The sequence below is a fragment of the Balaenoptera musculus genome, chromosome 4, assembly GCF_009873245.2.
Source record: "Balaenoptera musculus isolate JJ_BM4_2016_0621 chromosome 4, mBalMus1.pri.v3, whole genome shotgun sequence".
Lineage (NCBI taxonomy): Eukaryota > Metazoa > Chordata > Mammalia > Artiodactyla > Balaenopteridae > Balaenoptera > Balaenoptera musculus.
Genome location: NC_045788.1, coordinates 48,501,024 through 48,521,367, shown reverse-complemented (window position 1 = coordinate 48,521,367; position 20,344 = coordinate 48,501,024). Strand labels below are relative to the sequence as shown.

At 43.3% G+C, this 20,344-nt stretch overlaps 1 protein-coding gene across 1 annotated transcript; it reads right to left on the bottom strand.

Moving 5' to 3' along the window:
* Nucleotides 1-1,625: 1,625 nt before the first annotated feature.
* CLDN11 (claudin 11) lies at nt 1,626-16,080 on the bottom strand. The gene is made up of 3 exons (XM_036850632.1): nt 15,650-16,080; nt 11,936-12,100; nt 1,626-2,911 (listed from the first exon to the last, which is right to left on the bottom strand). Exons 1-3 carry the CDS (start codon nt 15,873-15,875, stop codon nt 2,679-2,681), a joined length of 624 nt encoding a protein of 207 aa, XP_036706527.1. The 5' UTR covers nt 15,876-16,080; the 3' UTR covers nt 1,626-2,678.
* Nucleotides 16,081-20,344: the final 4,264 nt, after the last annotated feature.

Sequence of the window (20,344 nt, the reverse complement as noted above, 5' to 3'; positions counted from 1 at the left end):
AAGCCCGCACACCGCAAGGAAGAGTAGCCCCCGCTGGCTGCAACTAGAGAAAGCCCGCGTGCAGCAACGAAGACCCAACACAGCCAAAAATAAATAAATAAATAAAATAAATTTTAAAAATAAATAAATAAATAAATAATAATTGATTACAGGGAATTCCCTGGCGGTCCAGTAGTTAGGACTCCGTGCTCTCACACTGCCAAGGGCCCGGGTTCAATCCCTTGTCAGGGAACTAAGATCCCACCAGCCATGTGGCACACCCAAATATAATAATAATAATGGATTACATAATGAAATGATAATATTTTTGATGCATTGAATTAAAATAGAATATATTAAAATTAATTTTGCTTGTTTACTTTTAGCTTTTTAATGTGGCCCCTAGAAAATTTTAAATTACACACGTGGCTCATATTACATCTCTACTGGACAGTGTTGTTCTGGAGGAACAGCTACCCCTCCCTCCCTCCCTCACACTGATAATAAAACCCAACACTGGAGTTATGACCTACAATATGGGATTCCCTAACTAGGTGGGCAACGATCACCTTGGAGAGACTGGGGTATCTCTTCTCCTGCTGTAGGGAAAAGTGGGGCTCCTAAAGCATACCCCCTCACGAGAGAAAGCAAGCAACAGCCTCAGGGAGGGAGGTGGGTGAGTGGGCGTATGCATCCATAAGAGGACACTTCTGATCCAAGCCAGTGGTTGTGAGGAGGGGGACGGTTGTGGGGACCTAGGGCCTTCCTTGTCCACGCCCCCTGAGAGCCTCCTGCTCTATCCATGTTCCCAATCATTACTCCCTGGCAAGTTTTCATGAGGTAGGGAGCGTCCTCCAAAATAATCACACCACTTGTGTCCTTACAAGACTGTATCATAATTAAGCAAATATTTTGGCCAACAAGAAGATTATCTTTTCTCCATAAGTAATTTAGAAATAGTTTCCACCAGGTCATAATCTCCTGATGTACACAGATCTCTACAAAAATGACTAGCCCAAGTGGATATTTCCGAGGAGGAAATGTTTGCCAATCATTATACTATCAGCTCATGAAATTAGTATTTTTGGAAAAATACGGCCAAAATAGACTATAATCTGTTTTTTTAGAGCAGACTTGTAACTTGACAGAGTTTCTGGTATAGAAAACACACATAAATCAATTCAATGTATTTGTCTTTGTTCAAAATTACCAAACATATACATGCATATGTTTGAACGAAATGCATTTAGATATTCTGACCTAAAGATCCAATAAAATGGGATTGTTTTATAGTTCCTTTTATACCTAGTCAATTCCTTTACTAAGCACTCAGTGTAGATAAAGGAGTTTGACTGTGTGATACTTGGCACTTGATATCTGATGGCTGTCTATTTATATATGACTTAAAGAAGCCATAACATCTTCACTTAAGAGACCTAGAGAGCATCTAGGTTACATTTTTACTACCACACATTACCACCACGATACAGTGAATAAAATATAACTTTTCAATTATTCATGGCAGGGCAGAATGACTTGTTCTTGAACCCCTGACCAGATTCCCTATAAATTACTAGTAGAGATTAATGAAAAATTTTTCAATTGATGGATGATACCTCTGGATACAACAGAATATTAAAGGCCAGTTTTGCAGACAGTCCGTTATTTTATTGCACAGATTTCATTTAAAGAACAAAATGCACCATTAATGTTTGGAGAGTTTGGGGTCTCAGATACTGATATACCATCAGTGTTTGCACCCATAAAGCCAAATTCAACAGTACAATTTATGTTAAACAGTATCGCTTCAAGGCAGCTAACAGAATGAAAATAGAGAGAAATGGGGAAAAGCTTCTAAAATGTGTTAAATTGAAGCACATGCAAGTGTAGGATTCAAAACCACATCATACAAACCTGGAAATCAAAAACGTTTTGTGGAATGTCAGTTAGCGTTATACTCACTTGTACTGTTATTTATGGTATCATTAAAGTCTGTTTGGTTCATTTCCTTCATACTGATGAACTGAGAATTTCAGGAAAACCATGGTTATAAAAATGAGCAATCTTGAAAAAGTATGTACAGATAAATGTAAAATCACAAACTAAAAAATATCTCCACCCCTTGCCCTCAACTTACAAAAGGGAAACTTTCCCATGGAGGGAAAGTTCCACAATTCCCCTCCCTTCCCCACCCCATGTTCCCAACTCTATCTTTTTCTATTGGTTATAACTAAGTGACCTTGGAGCTGAGAGAGGAGGGAGGGAACAGAGAGGCATCTTTATGAGGCTCCCATTGTCATCTGTAACAGTTTGAAAGTGTCTTTTATTTCTCTCCCCACACCCAACTCAGCAATGTTTGCAAGATATTTAAAAGTTAAAGAGAGAGGGAAATTTTTTTCATATATATATATATATATATATATATATATATATATATGACAAAGGAATGCCCCAGAAAAGAGCTAATAGTGGGCAAAACCATGGAAAAAGTGTGTGGCATCTGAGCTAAAGATTTCTTTTAAGGCAACAAAAGGAGAGGGGGTGTTAAGACTACAAAATGCCAGACAGGATGCTTTTCTAGACCTTTGGCTTTGGAGCCTGGCAGAGGAGTGGGCTTCCCACCCCCTCACTGTGGCAAGCAAACCTAGGGCCATGGGCCCAGCATCTATAGCACCTCCATGGGCAGGCTGGTGGCTCTCTTATACATGGGCGCTCTTGGCATGAGTGGGGGAACTGGAGCCCGAAGAGTAGTAGAAACGGTTTTCACCGAACGACTGGGCATCTCCGGCGCAGCAGATGATGACACAGCCACCCACAAGGCACAGCACAGCACCGATCCAGCCCGCGTACAGGGAGTAGCCAAAGCTCACGATGGTGGTCTCACGGTGGGCGCACACAGGAAACCAGATGGTGGCGACAATGGCACAGAGAGCTGGGGAGACACGGAGAGGGCTGTGACTGGGCATCCCCATCACACACCAGCAGCGGGCAGGCTGCCCTTCACTCCACATGCCCACCCCTCTGGCTTCCAACCAACTCCGAAACCTCAATACACTCAGCTCTGCTCCCGCAGGGGCAATCTGAACCTAAAGGTTTGACTCCATGGAATAAGCTGATCAAAAGCTTGTACCAAACTGCTAGGTCCTTATTTTTTCAACAGGTGGCAGGGACAAAAGAACTCTGATGTAAAAACCTAGAAATAAATCATTTAAGCCCAAAAAAATATGTATTTGTATTTATTTATATATCTTGACTTTATATACCTATAGTTATACTTCTACTCTTACACTTACCTAATTGCATTATAATTATCTCTTTACATGTCTACTTCCCATTCCAAGTTCTGAGTTCCTTGAAGGCAGGGCCCATGTCTTATGTTTGTAAAGTCAGAGTTTAGCTCAGTACAAAGCACAGAATATGTGCTCAATGCATACCAGTTGAATGACTGGATGACCTGAGCTATTCAAAAATGAGAAACAAGACAGTGCCCACTCCAATTTCCACTCTATTCTTTCAATTTGGTCAATTCATAGTACAAAGACCGGAAGAAGCTATGGAAGTTCTCTTGCTGTGGTGAGTACTGCCAGACATCAGCAGAGTATCGGCTAAGAGTCTGAGTTTGTATTATGCTGCTCACAATCACAAAATCTCCATACACACATGAACAGTTCTCAGAGTAAAAGAAGTTACCTATTCAAGGGTTGTGACCCATCACAGCAAATATCATCATCATAAGAAATAGCCTCAAAAAAAAAAAGAAATAGCCTCTACATCATTTAGTTCTTCCCCTCCTCCCAAGCAAAGAACAAAACAGGGCAGGCAGGAGCCTATAAAGACTTGAAAAAACATTTTAAACCTCTACACTAGCACTGTCAAATAGGGTAGCTACAAGCTACATGGGCTATTGAACATTTCTTATGAGGCTAGTGAGACTGAAAACCAAATTTTGAATTTTAATTAATTTAAATTTAAATGAACACATGTAGCTAGTGGCTAATGTACTACACAACAACACTCTAGACAAAGTAACTCTATTCTTCTTTTGGTATCATCTGATCTCTCACAGCTACAGCAGGACAGAAATTTTAGTTAAAGATGTAGGTTGGGATGGCACATTAAAGTTGACAGACCAAAAAGTAATAATAATAATAATAAGGTTTCTAATTGTTAGTCATAAAGCCTCTGATAAATTCATGGCAGGGCATTGCACTGTTTGCTACCTGGGGTACCCTTGTCACTTTCAACTCAGCAAGCTTTTTTCTGATTTCTGCTCATACTGAGTAATTTTCTAACTTACTTCTATGCCCACAGAGAAAAAAATGTAATTTTTCTTTAACATAGCACTCAAATCTAACAGCCCTGTACATTAGTTCTAAACTGAAGAAAAGATTTAAGTCTTACCCATTTTGAAAGACCTTTTAGACTATCTCATTGCACTTGTGTAGCTTGTAACATAGGGTTTTGTTGACAACACACTAAGCCCATCCCCACAAGGTGTGTATAGATATATATAAAGAGATGTGATTCCTGTCCTAAAAAAGTATAGATCCCAAGTGGAAGTCAGAAGTAAGAAAGTTAATTTGGGGGCTTTGAATTGCTCCAACTGGCTTTCTAACAGCCTAAATTCATTCCATTAACTGTGAACTATTCATATATTTAAGCAGTTTATATGTTGATAGATTATCTAAGAAGCTAAAATCTATCCATATGTTAATAGCTTCACTTAAAGAGTAAAGCACCATCATGCCAGCTTCTGTAATATTTTTATACGAGATACCATAAGAAGATGTATTTTCCTTCTGTGAATAGAGTATTCTCAAGAACACCAGTTGATCTGGTTGATGGAACCTTCCCTTTCCAACGCAGGGCTTTGAATACTTAAGATACATTTTTTTTCTTTCTCTTCCTCTGGCCACAGATTCCAAATCTGGCACTCTTGGAGAACTGCTTGGCTATTGTCATAGTTATACTCTCAGTGAGGCACAGAGAAACGCCTTTTCTCTATCATGAAAGGGGCACAAGCTTTTTCTAGAGTGTTTGAGCCAGAAAGAATTGCTCTAGATTCTTCATATCAAGACACAATCCAGCTACACACCCCTAGATGCCAAAAAGGGGCATTCGTTCTGATATGGGCAAAACCAGCAACCTAGCAAGGGCTTCCAAACACCCAAGCTTGATTAGAGGGAAAAGTGAGGAGGGAAAAGCCGAATTCCATAGGGGAAAAAAAAAAGATTTGATTCCCAGTTGATTTGGTTGAATCCAATTGATCTTTCCTATAAACTATTAACTGGATTCAAAATAGGTTATGGTTCAAATTAAGTTTTACGTTTTTCAATTACTTTGTATTTATATATACCACACACACACACACACACACACACAAACAAAAGCATTCTCCACATTTCATTTAAACCTCACTTAACTTGCAGGTTGGTTTAGATTTTATAGAATAAGATTTAAAAGTTGCCTCTAATTTCACTGAATTCTTTCCCTTTTCCTAAGCAAAGTAATAAAGCTAGGTTATTTTCACGTAGGGAAAGAATCAGGCTCGCTATTCAAAAGTAATTATCAGTCTTGATTTTGAATGTTCTAGAGATTTTGTTAGATTTTATTCCTATATAGTTCACTAGAAAAAGGAAAAATCATAAAAATGCCAACATTTAAATAATGAACTTATAGGACTGGGTGAGTGAATGGGTGGGTGGATGGACAGACAGATGGATAGATGAGAGGTAGATTCATTTCCAGTCTATTCTCCACCTCATCTACACCAAAACTGACTTCCAAAATTATAAAACTTTAATGTGACTTTAACACACTCAAAGCTACAAGCTCATGATTTGCCTCATTAAAGATTTCCTTCTTTTACAATCCATGCAAAACAAGGCAAATGAGCACCAGCAGGATCTTTATTTCCTAGTAGATAATTGAACTCTGGGTGGAATTCCTGTGGCTCTCAAAGATGAACCACATCAAAAACCACTAGAAGATGACAGACTGCCACACAACATAAAGGGAATGAGAGGTTCACTGGGAACAGTGACCTTCAACTGAACTCACAATGAAGAATGTTTAAAAACTAAAAAAGGAGTTTACTCAATTTCAGCATGGTTTGAAGGGAAAGGGGATTTACTGATTTACTAGTTTTAATCAGTAAAGTTAAAAATGCAAGTCATATCATACTCAACTAAAAGATGTGACACATTAATAGAACTGGCAGTAATTTTCGGCTTTCTTAAAGACATAGGAGGCCTGCTAGAATTATTTCTATTTGCAGACACAAACACACACATATACAAAGAGTTTGTAATGATTCTCTCCATATTTTGGGAAAATAAAGAAAATGTTTTTCTTAAAAAGTCACAGTTACCCATAAGGTAAAGAACACTGAAGGAAGATAAAGGGAATATTCATTTCTTTTTATGTCATCAGAATTTAGTTTTAAATTAAGTCTCTAAAAATAGGACAGGGGGAATTTTAACACTTAGATTTTTCAATTTGTTCCTCCTCTTCTACCTTCAGAAGATGCAATAGTTAACTGCACAAGAGGAAAAAAATTCTGCCTCTTGTGGGGGAGTAGCAAGTGAAAATTAGGGATATCTTCATCTGAAAAAACAAAAGAAGGAGAAGGGGAGAAGAAAGCTTCACTGTGTAGATATAGATTCATCTGGACTTGGTCCTCTCACAAGCAGAATTCCTTGCTCTTCATAGAATAAAATTGTTTGCCCTTTTTGATAAATTTCAAATAATTTAATACAATCAGTTCTTTAGTTGATAGGAAATACCCTTATTAAAAGTTAGCAATGATCTTGATGTAGCCAAACATAGAAAATATTTGGGAAGGCAGTTTAAGAGCAATGAAATGTAAGTGTAGCTTTTCATCTATTTAGGGATTAGATGACACAGGGTAATACACGGAGTTAAATAAATGTGATGAAGTTAAATAAAATTGGTACAGGTGTGTTTGGCTTTGGAGGTAACAACTTAGAGAGAGAGAGAGAGAGAAGGACAGACAGACAAAGAAGCCCAGAAAGACAGAAGAGCAGCAGAAAGACAGAAGAGACCCTGACATTTCTTCCTTCCTCCAACGAACACCTCTGTTTTCAGGCTTTGTCACTTTCAGCACTAAGCACTGAAAGAACTTTTAAAGGCATCATTTCCAGCACAAAGCAATATTTTCATTAAAATAACTTAAATTATTCTGACTTACATTAGTAATACTGGAAAAAAATCTTCCTTGATCTGATATCTGAGACTTGCTTCAAAAAAATCTGGGGACTGGGAGAAAAGTAGACGTATAGAGACGAAGCAGATTGAGTGTGAGTTGATCATTATTGGGAATGAGTTTGGATTCACAGGGGTTCATTACACTAGCCTCTACTTTTGTGTATGTTTCAAATTTTCCACAACACCTTTTCTTAAAATCCCCCTCCATTTAACATTTTACAACGCACCGAACGCCATCTTCCGCAATTGATGCTATTATGTCATACAATCCAACTAGCGATTCACTTTAGCTTTTCACAAAGAAGCCAGTTAACTCAAGACAACAAGTAATCAGATTTCTAACCAGCTGTTGGTTGGAGTCATATGTATTTGTTGTTTCCTTATAATTTGAAACCAGAAAATTTTTTGTCTTTCTTTTTTTCATTTGTCACTGTCTAAATTTTGACTTAAGAAAACAGCTGCCAAAGGACACAGGCCTGTATGCAATGACTTTTATGAAGATCTAATATTTACAACAATCATCAAGTCAATGGAATATTTGAGTACATTATTTTCCTGGCCTGCTTTCAGCACTTTTTTTCCCTTTATTTCTATTCCACATATCGTTATCTCTTTTTTTCCTACAACTTTTTTTAAAAGCCAGCTTCGTGGTTATTTGTTAATTTTTTAAAAAACACTGAAGTTAGAGACAGGAAAGACCTCATAAAGCACTTAATTCCTCCAATTTTACTAATAAGGTCATTTTAAGCCACAACCATACTAAGATGCTACATCCTTTCTTCTACCCACATGAAATTTGATTTAGATTAGGAACTTTGTGTAAAGTTAATGAGTCTGAAAGAAGACTTTTTCTATTATCTCAATACTCCGGGATTAAGGGCATCACTGCTTATTTCACACCCAAGGATTCCCAGTCCCCCTAGGACATCCGATTCTGTGTGTGTGACAAGCTCAATTTTTCCCACATTTGCATATACCCTTTATTATTATAAGGCACTTTCATTATTAGCCTATAAGTTCCAAGTTGAAAACTTTTTTCCAATACAAACAGGATTCCTGAGGCCATACTTTTTAAAAGGAGGAGAGAAGACGAAGGATTCCACTTAGGAAGGAAAATACATCTCCTTTCCTTCCATTCCCTACCCCGTCTCCCCAAGAAACACCCAAATCAAGTACTTTGTAACTTATAGTGAGATGAGAATTAGACTGAATCAGAACTAAGCTTGAGCATTTTCAGTTGGGTAGCTTATCATGACTTTTCATAATGGAATAAGTCAAAAACTCAAACTATTGATCCCTACGCTCTGGTTTTTACAAAGAAAGCAAAGAAAATATTTCCATTAGACCAGGATGTGACCTGGTGTTTTCAGGAACAGTTCGTCATCTCTCCTTACCAGTTCCACGTGTGGAGATGACCCTGCAGAAATTAGACGTGATGGAAGGAATACCCAGTTGCCTTCTAGGTTAGCTCTCTATTTCCTCTAAACAACAACAGCTATAAAATAGCAACCAGTTGTTGAGCACCTACTAGGCGCCAGACACCATGCACGCTAAATAACTTGCATACATCATTTCACTATTGTTACCAACCTCAGAAGTAGGCAGTATTGTCCCCATTTTATATAAAGCCTCAGAGACATTAAGTAACTGGCCCCATTCACACAGCTAGAAAGCGGTAGGTCCAAGATTTAGTACAGTTGGTCTGACTCCACATGATGAGATGAAGCATCTCAGGGCATAGATACCTCCCACCTCAGCAGGGGCTCTTGAAAAGCCACTGATTAGAATTAGATTTGCCTCTGCTCCATCCTGGATCTGAGCAGCCTGCTGCTGCTTGAACTACTCCCTTGGCTTAAGAAGTCGGCAGCATCAGGCTCCCATTCCTTCCCCCACAGCAGGAACCAAATCCTCACAACACTGAACTCAGACTCCTGAGAAGATAAGCTGTTGTACCACAGACATAATTTTTTTTAAGCTTTCTGAAAAATAATCAAAGGTTTTCAGAGTCAGGAAGAACTGATGACACTGTTTCCGGTTCCCAGGCTCCCACACCCCAGTGTGCCTGGTCCCCATTGGTCGGGGACCACACCTCAACTGGAGCACCTTTGGTGACCCCTGGGACAGAAGCCCATCCAGGGCCACACAAAGGGAGGCTTCACTCTCTCCTGTTCCTCCCACCCACTGCCCAGCAGGGGACACAAGGCACTCGGGCTCCCTGCCGAGAAGACCCCTAGGGGAGGCCAGCAGGTGCCACACTTGAGACAATGAGCTTTACATTTCCAGAGCGAGCAAGCAAGCGAGCTTGTTCCAGTCTAAACAACATCCAACCCAAAGGCAAGCCGAGACCCACTGAGAAACAAATCCGGACAGGAGCAATCAAAGAGGACGCAAGTACCACTGGAGATGCAAGGCTACAAGAGGGCAAGGAGCAGTGCCCTCATCCCATCCTTACAGCGAGTGGCCAGAAAGGGGCAGCCTCCCTGGGGGAAGGGGTGTCAGACCACTCATTGCCCCCTCCATCGTCTCCCTCTGGGCAGCAAACAAAGACTGAGGAGCTCACACCCGTACCTGCCCACCCTCTCACTCTCCCCTCTATGACTCTGTCTGCATCCACCAACCCACTTGAAAAAGATGGAAAAAACCAGTATTTAATTCGTCTAGGAAGTTTCAAACAACTGGTTGTTATTTTTTAATAATCATTATATTCAACTGGACAATTAAGTTGTTTTCAGGGGGGTTTTAAATACCAATTTGTCTCTGTGACTTTGCTTTTATATCTTTATTTTCTACAGGGTTTGGGTTTGGGTTTGGGGTTTTCTCATGTATTCTCTTACTTGTGGATATTCTGTGCCTCTCATATGGAAGGCTAGGATTTCTAAAGATGAACACTCAACACAACGGACCCATCCTTTGGTTTTGGCCTCCTCAGAGCTAAAGAGAAAGCCTTCTGGGGCTTCTGTAAGAATGTGAGGAAAGTTACAAACAACCGCAAATATCTAGGATGAGAAGGGTTTCACCTGGATTCTGCAAACCAGTTTACTTGTAGAGCTTTTGTCTACCTACTGGAAAGGGAGTTCAGATACAAAGATCTGACCACCGAAAAGCACTACAAGGAAGGACCCTGTGAGTTGGATGAAGCGCAGGATGGTGATTGTGTGTTCCGTGTGGCACTCCCACACAAATTCTTTGTGGCTGGAACCAAAATGTCCATGCCCAAATTCTTCTCTGGAAATTACAGAGAAATTTCAGAGGTAATTCTTCTCTGGAAATTACAGAGGTAATTTCACTCCTATTAACACACACACACACACACACACACACACACACACACACACACACACGCAAGCCCCTCCTCTGAATTCTCCGTGGCTTCACAAGCCTCTAAAAACCTCCATCCCTTTGCAATCAAGGGAAACCTTACCCCTATGTCTCATGTCTCCTCACCTCACCGGTGTCACTGTGTGTGACCATCACTAAGTGGCACTGAGCCACACAGAACCTTGGCTCCTTACCTTTCCCCCTCAAACACATGGTCTGATACCAGTTTGGGGATGGGAATTTCCTGTCCCAGGAGAACATGATTTATACCTAACTCATATCCAAACCAACGTCTCCTCACAATGTCTCAGGGCACTTGGCAACAAGAGCTGCTGTTCCTAAAATGCATGTCAGAGAGTAGAGCTAGAAGGACCCTCCCTAGATTGTTAAATCAAGACCCCCCGGTGCAGGTGTAATCAGGAACACTGAACAAGCACATGTCGTGTCCTTGGCCTGAGCTGTCCCTCTCTCCGATCCATGACCTGACCACCTTCTATCCAACTCTCAAAATTCATCGCTAGGGTCCTCTGCTCTGGAAAACTCCTCCAGTCTGGATCAGGTGCCTTCCTATGTGTGTGCACAGCCTGTGTACCTTTTTTAGGTGAGCACGTACCACACTATATCAAGATGTCCACGTACACTCAAAGCAGAGACTACCTCCTTTTTTCCAATATCCCCAGTGCCTACCATAGTGCCTGGCACTCAGCAGGTGCTCAGTGGATGCTTACTGAATAAAAGATGGAATCATCACCTAGTGATCTACCACCCTCAGCGTCTTACTTTTATCTTGCCCTCCTCTTTCTCTGGTCTTTCTTTATAGGTTAACTGAAGTTCTCAATCCTGGTTGCCCTCAAGAGTCACCTGGGAAGCTTTCAAAAAATATATTTGCCTGGTCTGATGCCCAGAAATTCTGACTCAATGGACCTGCAGTGGGACCTGGACACAGGTGTTTCCAAAAAGGTATTCCATCGTGAAGCCTGAGTGGAGAGCTGCCCTGTAACTCTCTTCTGCTTTCTGTTTTCTCTCTTAGGTATACCCTCAAAATCCTTTTTGTTTGTTTTTTTTTAACTTTTTTTTTCCTTGGCGGCGCCGAATGGCCTGTGGGATCTCAGTTCCCGGACCAGGGATCGAACCTGCACCCCCTGCGGTGGACGCACAGAGCCCTAACCACTGGACAGCCAGGGAAGTCCCTTAACTTACTTTTATGTTCAGTGACTCCCACAGACATTACTTATCCCTCTGCATCAACCGCCCAAGAAACATAAAGGGATACACATTGTGGGGGGCTTTTCCCCCAGTGGATTCACATGCCTTCCTTGCACTCGTCTCTTGAACTCGATGAAACAGCAGCAAGACCCGAGATTCTTCAGGTTCGCTGGGAGTTGGGGTGCTCTACGGAAAGCTGTCTTACCCAGCAGAATGAGTATGACGCCAGCCAGCTGGGCCCGCCTGTACTTGGCCACGCCAGGCTCTTGGCCCATTCGGATGCAGGGGAGAACCGTCAGCAGCAGGAGAATGGCCGGCAGACCCAGGACTGAGGCAGCGATCATCAGGGCTCGGCAGGCCTGCACGTAGCCTGGGAACAAGAGCGCAGATAGGGTGGGTTAGGCCACGGGTCCCCTTGGATCCTCAATCCTGTCTCATGGGAATTCAGCACCATCTGCCTTCCTCCCTCTTGTCCCACTCCAGGACTTATAATGTGTTAAATGTTGTCCAAGATCACTTTGCATGTTCAACTTTTAAAGTGACTCAGTGACAAAAAAAAGAAGGTTGGGGGCTGGAGAGACTGAATGGGGATCCCTGGTTTAGACCACTCATCCAAGCTTCTGAGATGAAGAGGCCAAGAGTACAATTACACTGTTACATCACCTTGTGAAAAAATTCAGATTAAAATTCAAATCTTCGAAGAAGTCTCCTGTGATGGTCTGTGTTGATCCCAGCCTGCTGTTGATATGCTCTACCTGTGTGACCTTGGGCAAGTGTCTCGACACTTTCCTCACCTATAGAGTAAAAATAATAATAGTACCTACATCTCTCCAATGGAATTCAACTGAGATTAAATTCGTTAATTCACGAAGTGCTCAGAACAGTGCCTAGCACATGCTAAGTACTCCAAAAAGGGTCAGCTATTATTACTGGTATTCCTAATATTACTCTGTGTCAAGGCAGTACTTTTATCTCCAGGTGTACTAGGTGATTTTGTCCCTTAACCATGTGCTTTTAATTCACATTGTGTATAAACAGCATGTGGCCCTCTAGACTAAGCTAAGACTCAGGCTTCCTCTCTTGATATCTCCCCAGATGCTGCTTGCTCATGAATCCTGTCCCCTATAGATGGTCAGGTGCCATCTCCTGCCTCCCCGACTGTGCCCTGGGCATGCTTCCACAATGGTCCATTTTCCATAAAGGCATCTCTCCAGCCCCAGGGATTCCCAGAAGGCAGACACCTGCCTTGGTCTTCATGGAGTTAACACAGTGCCCACAACAGATGATGTAAACATACAATTACGAATGAAGGAATTAACAAGTTGAATAATGAGAGTGGAGCAAAGCTACCTGAACTTTATACTGTCAAATAAAATGCCAGGTAACTACTTTATTAAGAAACAGATTATAATATGTGCAATATTTACGTAAAATAAATCTGACAAGGTTCTGGGAGAATATGACACACTTAAATGTATCGTTTCTCACTAAAACACTCTCCCTCCTTCAAAAAAAAGGGGGTGGGGGAGTTGTAACTCTCCCTCTTGACTCAGAGGAAAGTAGAGCTAGTGGCCTGGGGGAAGCAGAGTTAATGGCAAACCCAAAAACAAGCCCCAGCTTCTGCCTCACGTGCCAGGACCCTCACACCAAATCCGGCCAGCCTACCTGTGCACCAAGACCCAACTGCAAGATTGCCTCTTAGCAAGATGCGTTTTGCCAGAATTCAGACTCCACAAGGGCACGCTCCCAACAATTGCCCAACTCAGTTTCTTCTGAATTAAGGGTAATCAATCAATCAAGTATCTGTTGACTTGAAGACCCCCAGAAAGGAGCCACAGGAGGTCTGAGGCAAGACCTCTGACCTCAGCCCTTAGCCCCTGCGACTGGTCAGAGAACCAGGGCTGGCCTAGAGGACAGTCAGCCAGACACCCGGATTCTGAAATTCATGGCACAGTCTGTGAACATGCTAGGTGCCAAGGCCACATTTGAGAATCTAAAGATGGAGACTGAGGTCTGTCCCTGTCCCCACCTACAGTGTGAGGGAGGGGACCACAGGAAGGATTAGGCCCTCCCTAAAATGTACTCCCTCTGTAGGATGGTCTATGTTCTCTAAAAATAAACCACTTGTCACTGGATGCTCAGCAAACTTAATTTCAGGAGGAAGGAAGCAGAGAGTAATTTTATGCTTCAAGTCAGATTCTTAAAAATACCACGCCCGGCTTTTAATAAAAAATAGAGCTACCATTTATGGAGCCTCTACTACATCGAAGGAGGCTTACATTTCTCATCTCATTTAATCCCCAAAACAACTCTGAAAGATAGGGGGTTGGTTTCATTTTAATTTTTAAAAGAAGACAACTGGGGTTCATAGAGGCTAGGAACTTGTCCCAAATCACTCGGATGGTGAGCACTGGATCCCAGAGTCTGACCCAGGTCTACCAACGGCAGCTTTAACTGAAGGTGCGTCCACATCTGGGCTCCCCAGACCTCTGTCATTCTGCAAGTCCAAAATGGAGGGCAGGACTGGCACGCACTGTGCGTACCTGCTGTGTGTCAGGGGCAGTGCCAGGTGCAGGGGAAGATGCAAAGAGGGTAGGATGCTATCTGTATCTTTGAGGAATTTAAAATGTGGTAGGAGAACTTGACTCACAAACAATGAACAGAAAAGTCGAAACGTGCACTGACGGGGATAGGGGTCAAATACCAGGGTAGCAAGGAGGAAGGGCGGAGAGATTCCGACTACAAGACCTGGAAATAGGAAGCACTTGAGGTGAGGCTTAAAGAGGGGCAGTCTGCGGGAGCGAAAGGCTCATCCAGGAGAAGGCCAAAGCCAAAGTCTCCCAGACTGGCGGCCTCGGGGGGCCAGTTACTCCAGCCGGCCGACTGCCCAGTTACTCCACTTGTTAAGGAAACCGGCATAGGCCTTTAAAGGCGCACCATCCTCAAAGGCTAGCGAGACAGTCGTGCTTAGGCCTGGGCCGGGATAAGCCAAGATTCCGAGCAGAAATCCTGAAGGGGCTCCGGAGACCTTGCCAATCATCCAACTGGCTCGAGGTTTAAATTTGAACTGAAACTTGCCCAGAATTTTTCAACGGGGCAGCAAGTTAAGATTCGGCACCGGCTGGCGTCGGGGAAGGTGGAAACTACGCAACTCTTTCCTCCCCTCCCCACTCTGAGGCACAGCCGTAGGGGAGGGGGCGACCCGCGGAGGTGCGCCTTTTCCCAAGGTGAGTGGGCCCTCCCAGGGGCGCCCGTTCTTCCCTCTCCGACCCCAGGGTGCAGAGACTGGGAGGGGAGTCTCGGCAGGCCCGAGGACCGACGCCCTCCATTGCGGGGGCAAGGGGTGGGGGAAATGCGACGAGCCCCGGGGCCTGTGGGAACCGACTGGGCGCAGGTAGGAGGGCCCTAACTTGGCCAGGACACCTGGGCCGTCCCACAAGGACTGGGAAACTCAGCCTGCGCCTGTTCGGATAGCTGGAATGCTTTTGTTTCTCTCTTTCTTCCTCGCCTCTGCGGGTGGATTGTAACAGGGAAAGCAGGGCGCCTGCAGGAGGAGGCCGGGGGATGAAGTACTTCTGATCCACCCACAGTGGGAGCACGCGGCAGGTGAGGCTACGGTAATTAACATGCACGGAGTTCCAACTATGTGTCTATGTCTCCGTTCATTACCTTCTCAGGGTGACTCGGCCAGTGGTCACTGTCATCCCAAATTCCAGATAAGAAAACTGAGGCTGAGAGAGGTTAAGTTCAGGGCTACCTAATTCCTCCTCAACAAAGTAGGACTGAAGGTGTCAAAAGATGCCCCAAAGTCGTCAAGCCCCCATATGATTCTGTGAACGCTGCCTAATGCTCCCCTCCCCCGTCTGCCCGGAAGGAAAGGGTTTATTTAGGACAGCCACTTGCAAGGCAGGGGCCTTACCCGGCAGGATGAGGATGTCCACCAGGGGCTTGCAGTGGTACAGCCCCGTGGCCAGGACGCAGTCGGCCCACAGCCCCTTGGAGCCCAGCTCGTCCAGCTTGCGGCAGGTGGGGATAGTGTAGCCGCAGGTCACCACCCAGTCATTGGTGGACGTGGTGACGATGATGCCGATCCAACCCACGAAGCTCGTGACGAAACCCACTACCTGCAGGCATGTGGCCACCATCGTGGCCGTCCTGGAGTCCCTGCGCCTCGCCCCTCACTAGCTGTGCCCGCGCCCGGGCTGGACGGCGCCTGCCCCGGTCCTCCTTCTCCCGCGCTGGCGAGCCGCTGGCCTGCGACGGCGAGATGCGGGATGCTGGAGGAGGCGGGAAGCCACGAGACGCAGCGAGCGCAGCTGCACGACGGGCGCGCGGCGAGGACAGCAGCGCGGCTGGGCAGCGCGCCCCCGCCCCCCTCTTTAAACCCCGCAGTCCCGGCCGGCGAGCTCCAATCCGCGACGGCGCCGGGTCCAGCAGGCCAATCGCCGGGCGGGGTCAGGAGTGGGATGTGGAGGGAAGCAGAGTTAGGGAGGGGGTGATCCCGCCGCCCCGCCGGCGAGCGTCGCACAGTTAGTGTTGGAAATAATACAATTTGGAAATAAAATAATTCGATCCAGTTCCAAGTAATGGACAGCGACAAGAGGGCCCGCGTCAGGCGCGAGTTCTATTTTGCTGCGAATTCTCTCTCTTCTTGCTGCCCCTCTCTCATCCTATCTCTGGGTCTCCGCTTCGCTCCATCCCTCCTCAGCTTCTCCCTACTCCTTCCCAGCTGAGAGCAAGGACCCTGGTACTCCCAAGAGCGCCCAGTACAGTTTTCCTCCTTGGCCCAGGATTGGGTTTTTTTGGTTTGTTTTTGTTTTTAAATACAAATTATTGGAGTATAACTGCTTCACAGTACTGTGTTAGTTTCTGTTGTACAACAAAGTGAATCAGCTATACATATACATATATCCCCATATCCCCTCCCTCTTGAGCCTCCCTCCACCCTCCCTATCCCACCCCTCTAGGTTTCCCAAAGCACGGAGCTGGTCTCCCTGTGCTATGCTGCTGCTTCCCACTAGCTATATATATAGATATATATAGATATATATATAGATATCGATGCTACTCTCACTTCACCCCAGCTTCCCCCACCACCAAGTCCATTCTCTATGTCTGTGTCTTTATTCCTGCCCTGCCATTAGGTTCATCAGTACCTTTTTTTTGATTCCATATATATGTGTTAGCATACGGTATTTGTTTTTCTCTTTTGGACTTACTTCACTCTGTATGACAGACTCTAGATCCATCCACCTCACTACGGATAACTCAATTTCGTTTCTTTTTATGGCTGAGTAATATTCCATTGTCAGCCCAGGATGGTAACTGATGAGCTGAGAATTGCCCTAAGAAACAGACTTGAAGCATTCAGCATACCATAGTTACTGGTAGAAAGAAAATGGTCCTTTGCCCGTGGTCAAAAATCATCAGAGGTGGCCATGGCCAGAGTAATGGTAACAACAACAATAGCAACTCACATTTATGCAGCTGTCATGTACCATGTGCATGCGTTTATATTTTATAAATTATCTCATTTAATTCTCTTAGCAACCCTTTATGGTAGGAACGATTGTTTACACATAATACTCATGAAGAAACAGCATGAGAGAGGTTAAGTTGCCCAAGTTCACATAACAAGGAAGGGGTAGCCTGCATGAGCCCATCGCAACGCACCTCACTAACCATTCCTGGGAACCTGTCCCGATTGTCACTTTCTGAAAATTCCTAAAGGGCTCAAGTGTCTCATTTTTGACATTAAAAGCTAGGCTGACAGCTCCTGCTCACTGTAGATAAGTTAGTATCTGCACTCCACTGAGAACACTGCCTAGCCTAGAGTGAGTGCTCTGCAAGTGTAAGCTGTCTCATCATCACCATCACCATCATCACCATCATCAAGCCACCTTCTCTCCATGCATTCAAGTAAGACCTATTATATGTACTTTTCTATCATGTAGAGAAGTCGTCCTTGGGCTATATTTACATTAAACAGTTTTAACTCCCTTTGGTACATTTGGCTTATTATATCCCTCTATCAACAATCATGAGATTTAAAGATGAGAAGGATTTCAGCAAGCACAAAACTTCCTACTCAACACTCTAAGATATAGATCATAAGTCAGAGGTACTAAGCTTTCCCATATCTCTGCTGGGCAAATCACCATGTCTTCTAGAGAAGACTTGCCTCAAGGAGACCCCAAAGAAATCAACTGCACAGACAGAAAAGGCTCTGTAAGAGATGAGAGAGTGTCAAGTAAAAAGCTGCAATAATCACCCAGGAGAGCACAGTGGGTAACAGTGCAGGCTGCCGGGCCTCGAATCCTGTCTCCACCATTTACTAGCTGTGGATTCAAGTTACCTCACTTCTCTGGGCCTCAGTTTTCTCATTTGTAAAATGAGGGTTAAAATGTGCCTAACTCGTAGGTTTCTTAATGGTTATGTGAGTTAATATACATACAGAGCTTTAAACAATGTCTGGTACAAAGTAAGGCCTCAGGGAACCTGGGCTGCTATTATATATGATATATATAATATGATTTTATATATACATACATACACATATATTTATATATAATTCAGAACCCTTGCTTTTGCACTCTTATGTGTTCTCCTTGAAATCATACAAGTTTGATTTGTAGGAAATACTATATTATAGGAATATGTCCCTTTTTTGAGTGAGTCATTGTGTTTGGGGCATTTCATCACCAGGGTCTATTGACCTGGATGTTTTCAGATATTTCCTTATAACATAAAAAAGAGCTTTTGTAAGAAGTAAAACATAAAACCCAAGCAACATCAATTCCTTAAAAAAGAAGTTATGAAATCTGCACTCTTGCGACTCCATGAGCATTTGACATTCTAACAATAAAAATTCAACCAATCATAATTCAACAATGCCCAGATCACCCACAGGTCTCACAGACACACAGAAACATCTGTAAAGGCAGATTTCAGAACTCAGGCTCTAACTGGTAGAAGGAGTTGTGAAGTTAAGATCTTGGAATGGAACTTCCTGAGTTCATATTCCTACTTTATTACTTGGGCTGTCCCTTATCCTATGTGACTCTCAGGTTTTTCATCTATAAAGTGATACTAGCAGATGCCCCGATACAGTTATTGTGAGGATTAAGTGAGATAACTTTTACAAAGTACATAGCACAGTGCCCGGCACTGATGGGCACTCATAAATGTTAGCTACTTTTAGTATTATTCACAGGCAATATTGATCGATTGGAAATATGAGCTGCCTTTGAAAAAGACTAAAACTAAAATAATTAGGTTATTGCAATCATTATCTATTAATGGGAGAAAAAATCCTAAAATGAATGTTTAAATGATCACAGTACAGATGTACAAAAGGCCACTCAAGGGAGACCAGCAAAATATAACCTATTTGAACGAATTAGCCATAAATAAAGAGAGAGTGTGTCCCTTGAAATGAAAGTTGGGCAGCCATGGAAGAATAGAGAACTGGGAGCCAAGAGGCAGAGAGAGGCCGTGAGAATCCTCTATTATCCACAGGAGATGGAAATGGTATGGTGGCCACAGAATCCGAGGATGTGGTCCCTTTGGCAAGGCTCTCTGTTAAGTGGGGAAGTCCCTCAAGCTATCTTAGCCAAGGGACTTTTCCTAAAATCATCAGCATTCTTTGGCTGTGACTCTACTCCCCAAGCCCTCCTCTTCATTAGAATCTGACTTCCTATGTAGCATAACTTAATAAACTGACATTCCAGGTCTACCACAGTCCCAGGTACCCTTTTAGTTGTGAGAAGCAGTCTCTCAGGGTCCAGTCACCCCAGATAAGTGAGAACAATGGATCCTCAGATCTCCCAGACGGAGGTTTTTCCAGTTAATTTTCTCCCAGAAAATTTTGCCATGCCGTCTCTTCACATTTCTATAGTATGTAACAGAACTGGTAAGGTATACGTGAAATCTGATTCCAGGTCTTCTGACCCTAAGTCCAATATTCTTTCCATTATGAAAAATGTAAGAAGAGTCTTTCCTGTGGTCTGAGCATAAGTTCCTCAACTTATTCGAAGATATTTAAAGGGGAGGATTAGAGAGATGGTCAGTGCCCTAAACCCCAGATGTGTACTGAACAAAGGAAGCAGCCTGGTTAACTGTTCTTCTACCATTTATACCTAAAAGTAGTTAATCAAACTAAGTGTGATTCAGTTAGAGTACAAATGCATATCGTACTGGCAAAGGTATTTGTTGACAAGCATCAAAAGCCCACATTGAAAGCAAAGCTTGGGCCAAAGGAGTGGGCTCGCAGCGCCTACTAGTGGTTGTCTTTTATCATTGCATAGCTGGTAAAAACATTTTCTGTGTAAAGGAGACTATGACTCGTAGGGAAACATGATTAACCGCAAATTCCAAATGTGTGATCATTAGATCCAAGTGGAATGTACACTTATTTGTGAAAGCTTTCCTCATATATTAAAATGTATCTCTTTAGGAAACCAAACATGAAAACATAGGACATATATGAAATTACTTAAGTGAGATTATTCATTTAAAAATACTTTTAATAAGACCCCTTTTTAAAAGGAGAAATTTCTCTGGTGGATTTCGCTATTTGGTAATGCAAAAAGTTCACATACACACACATTTTTAG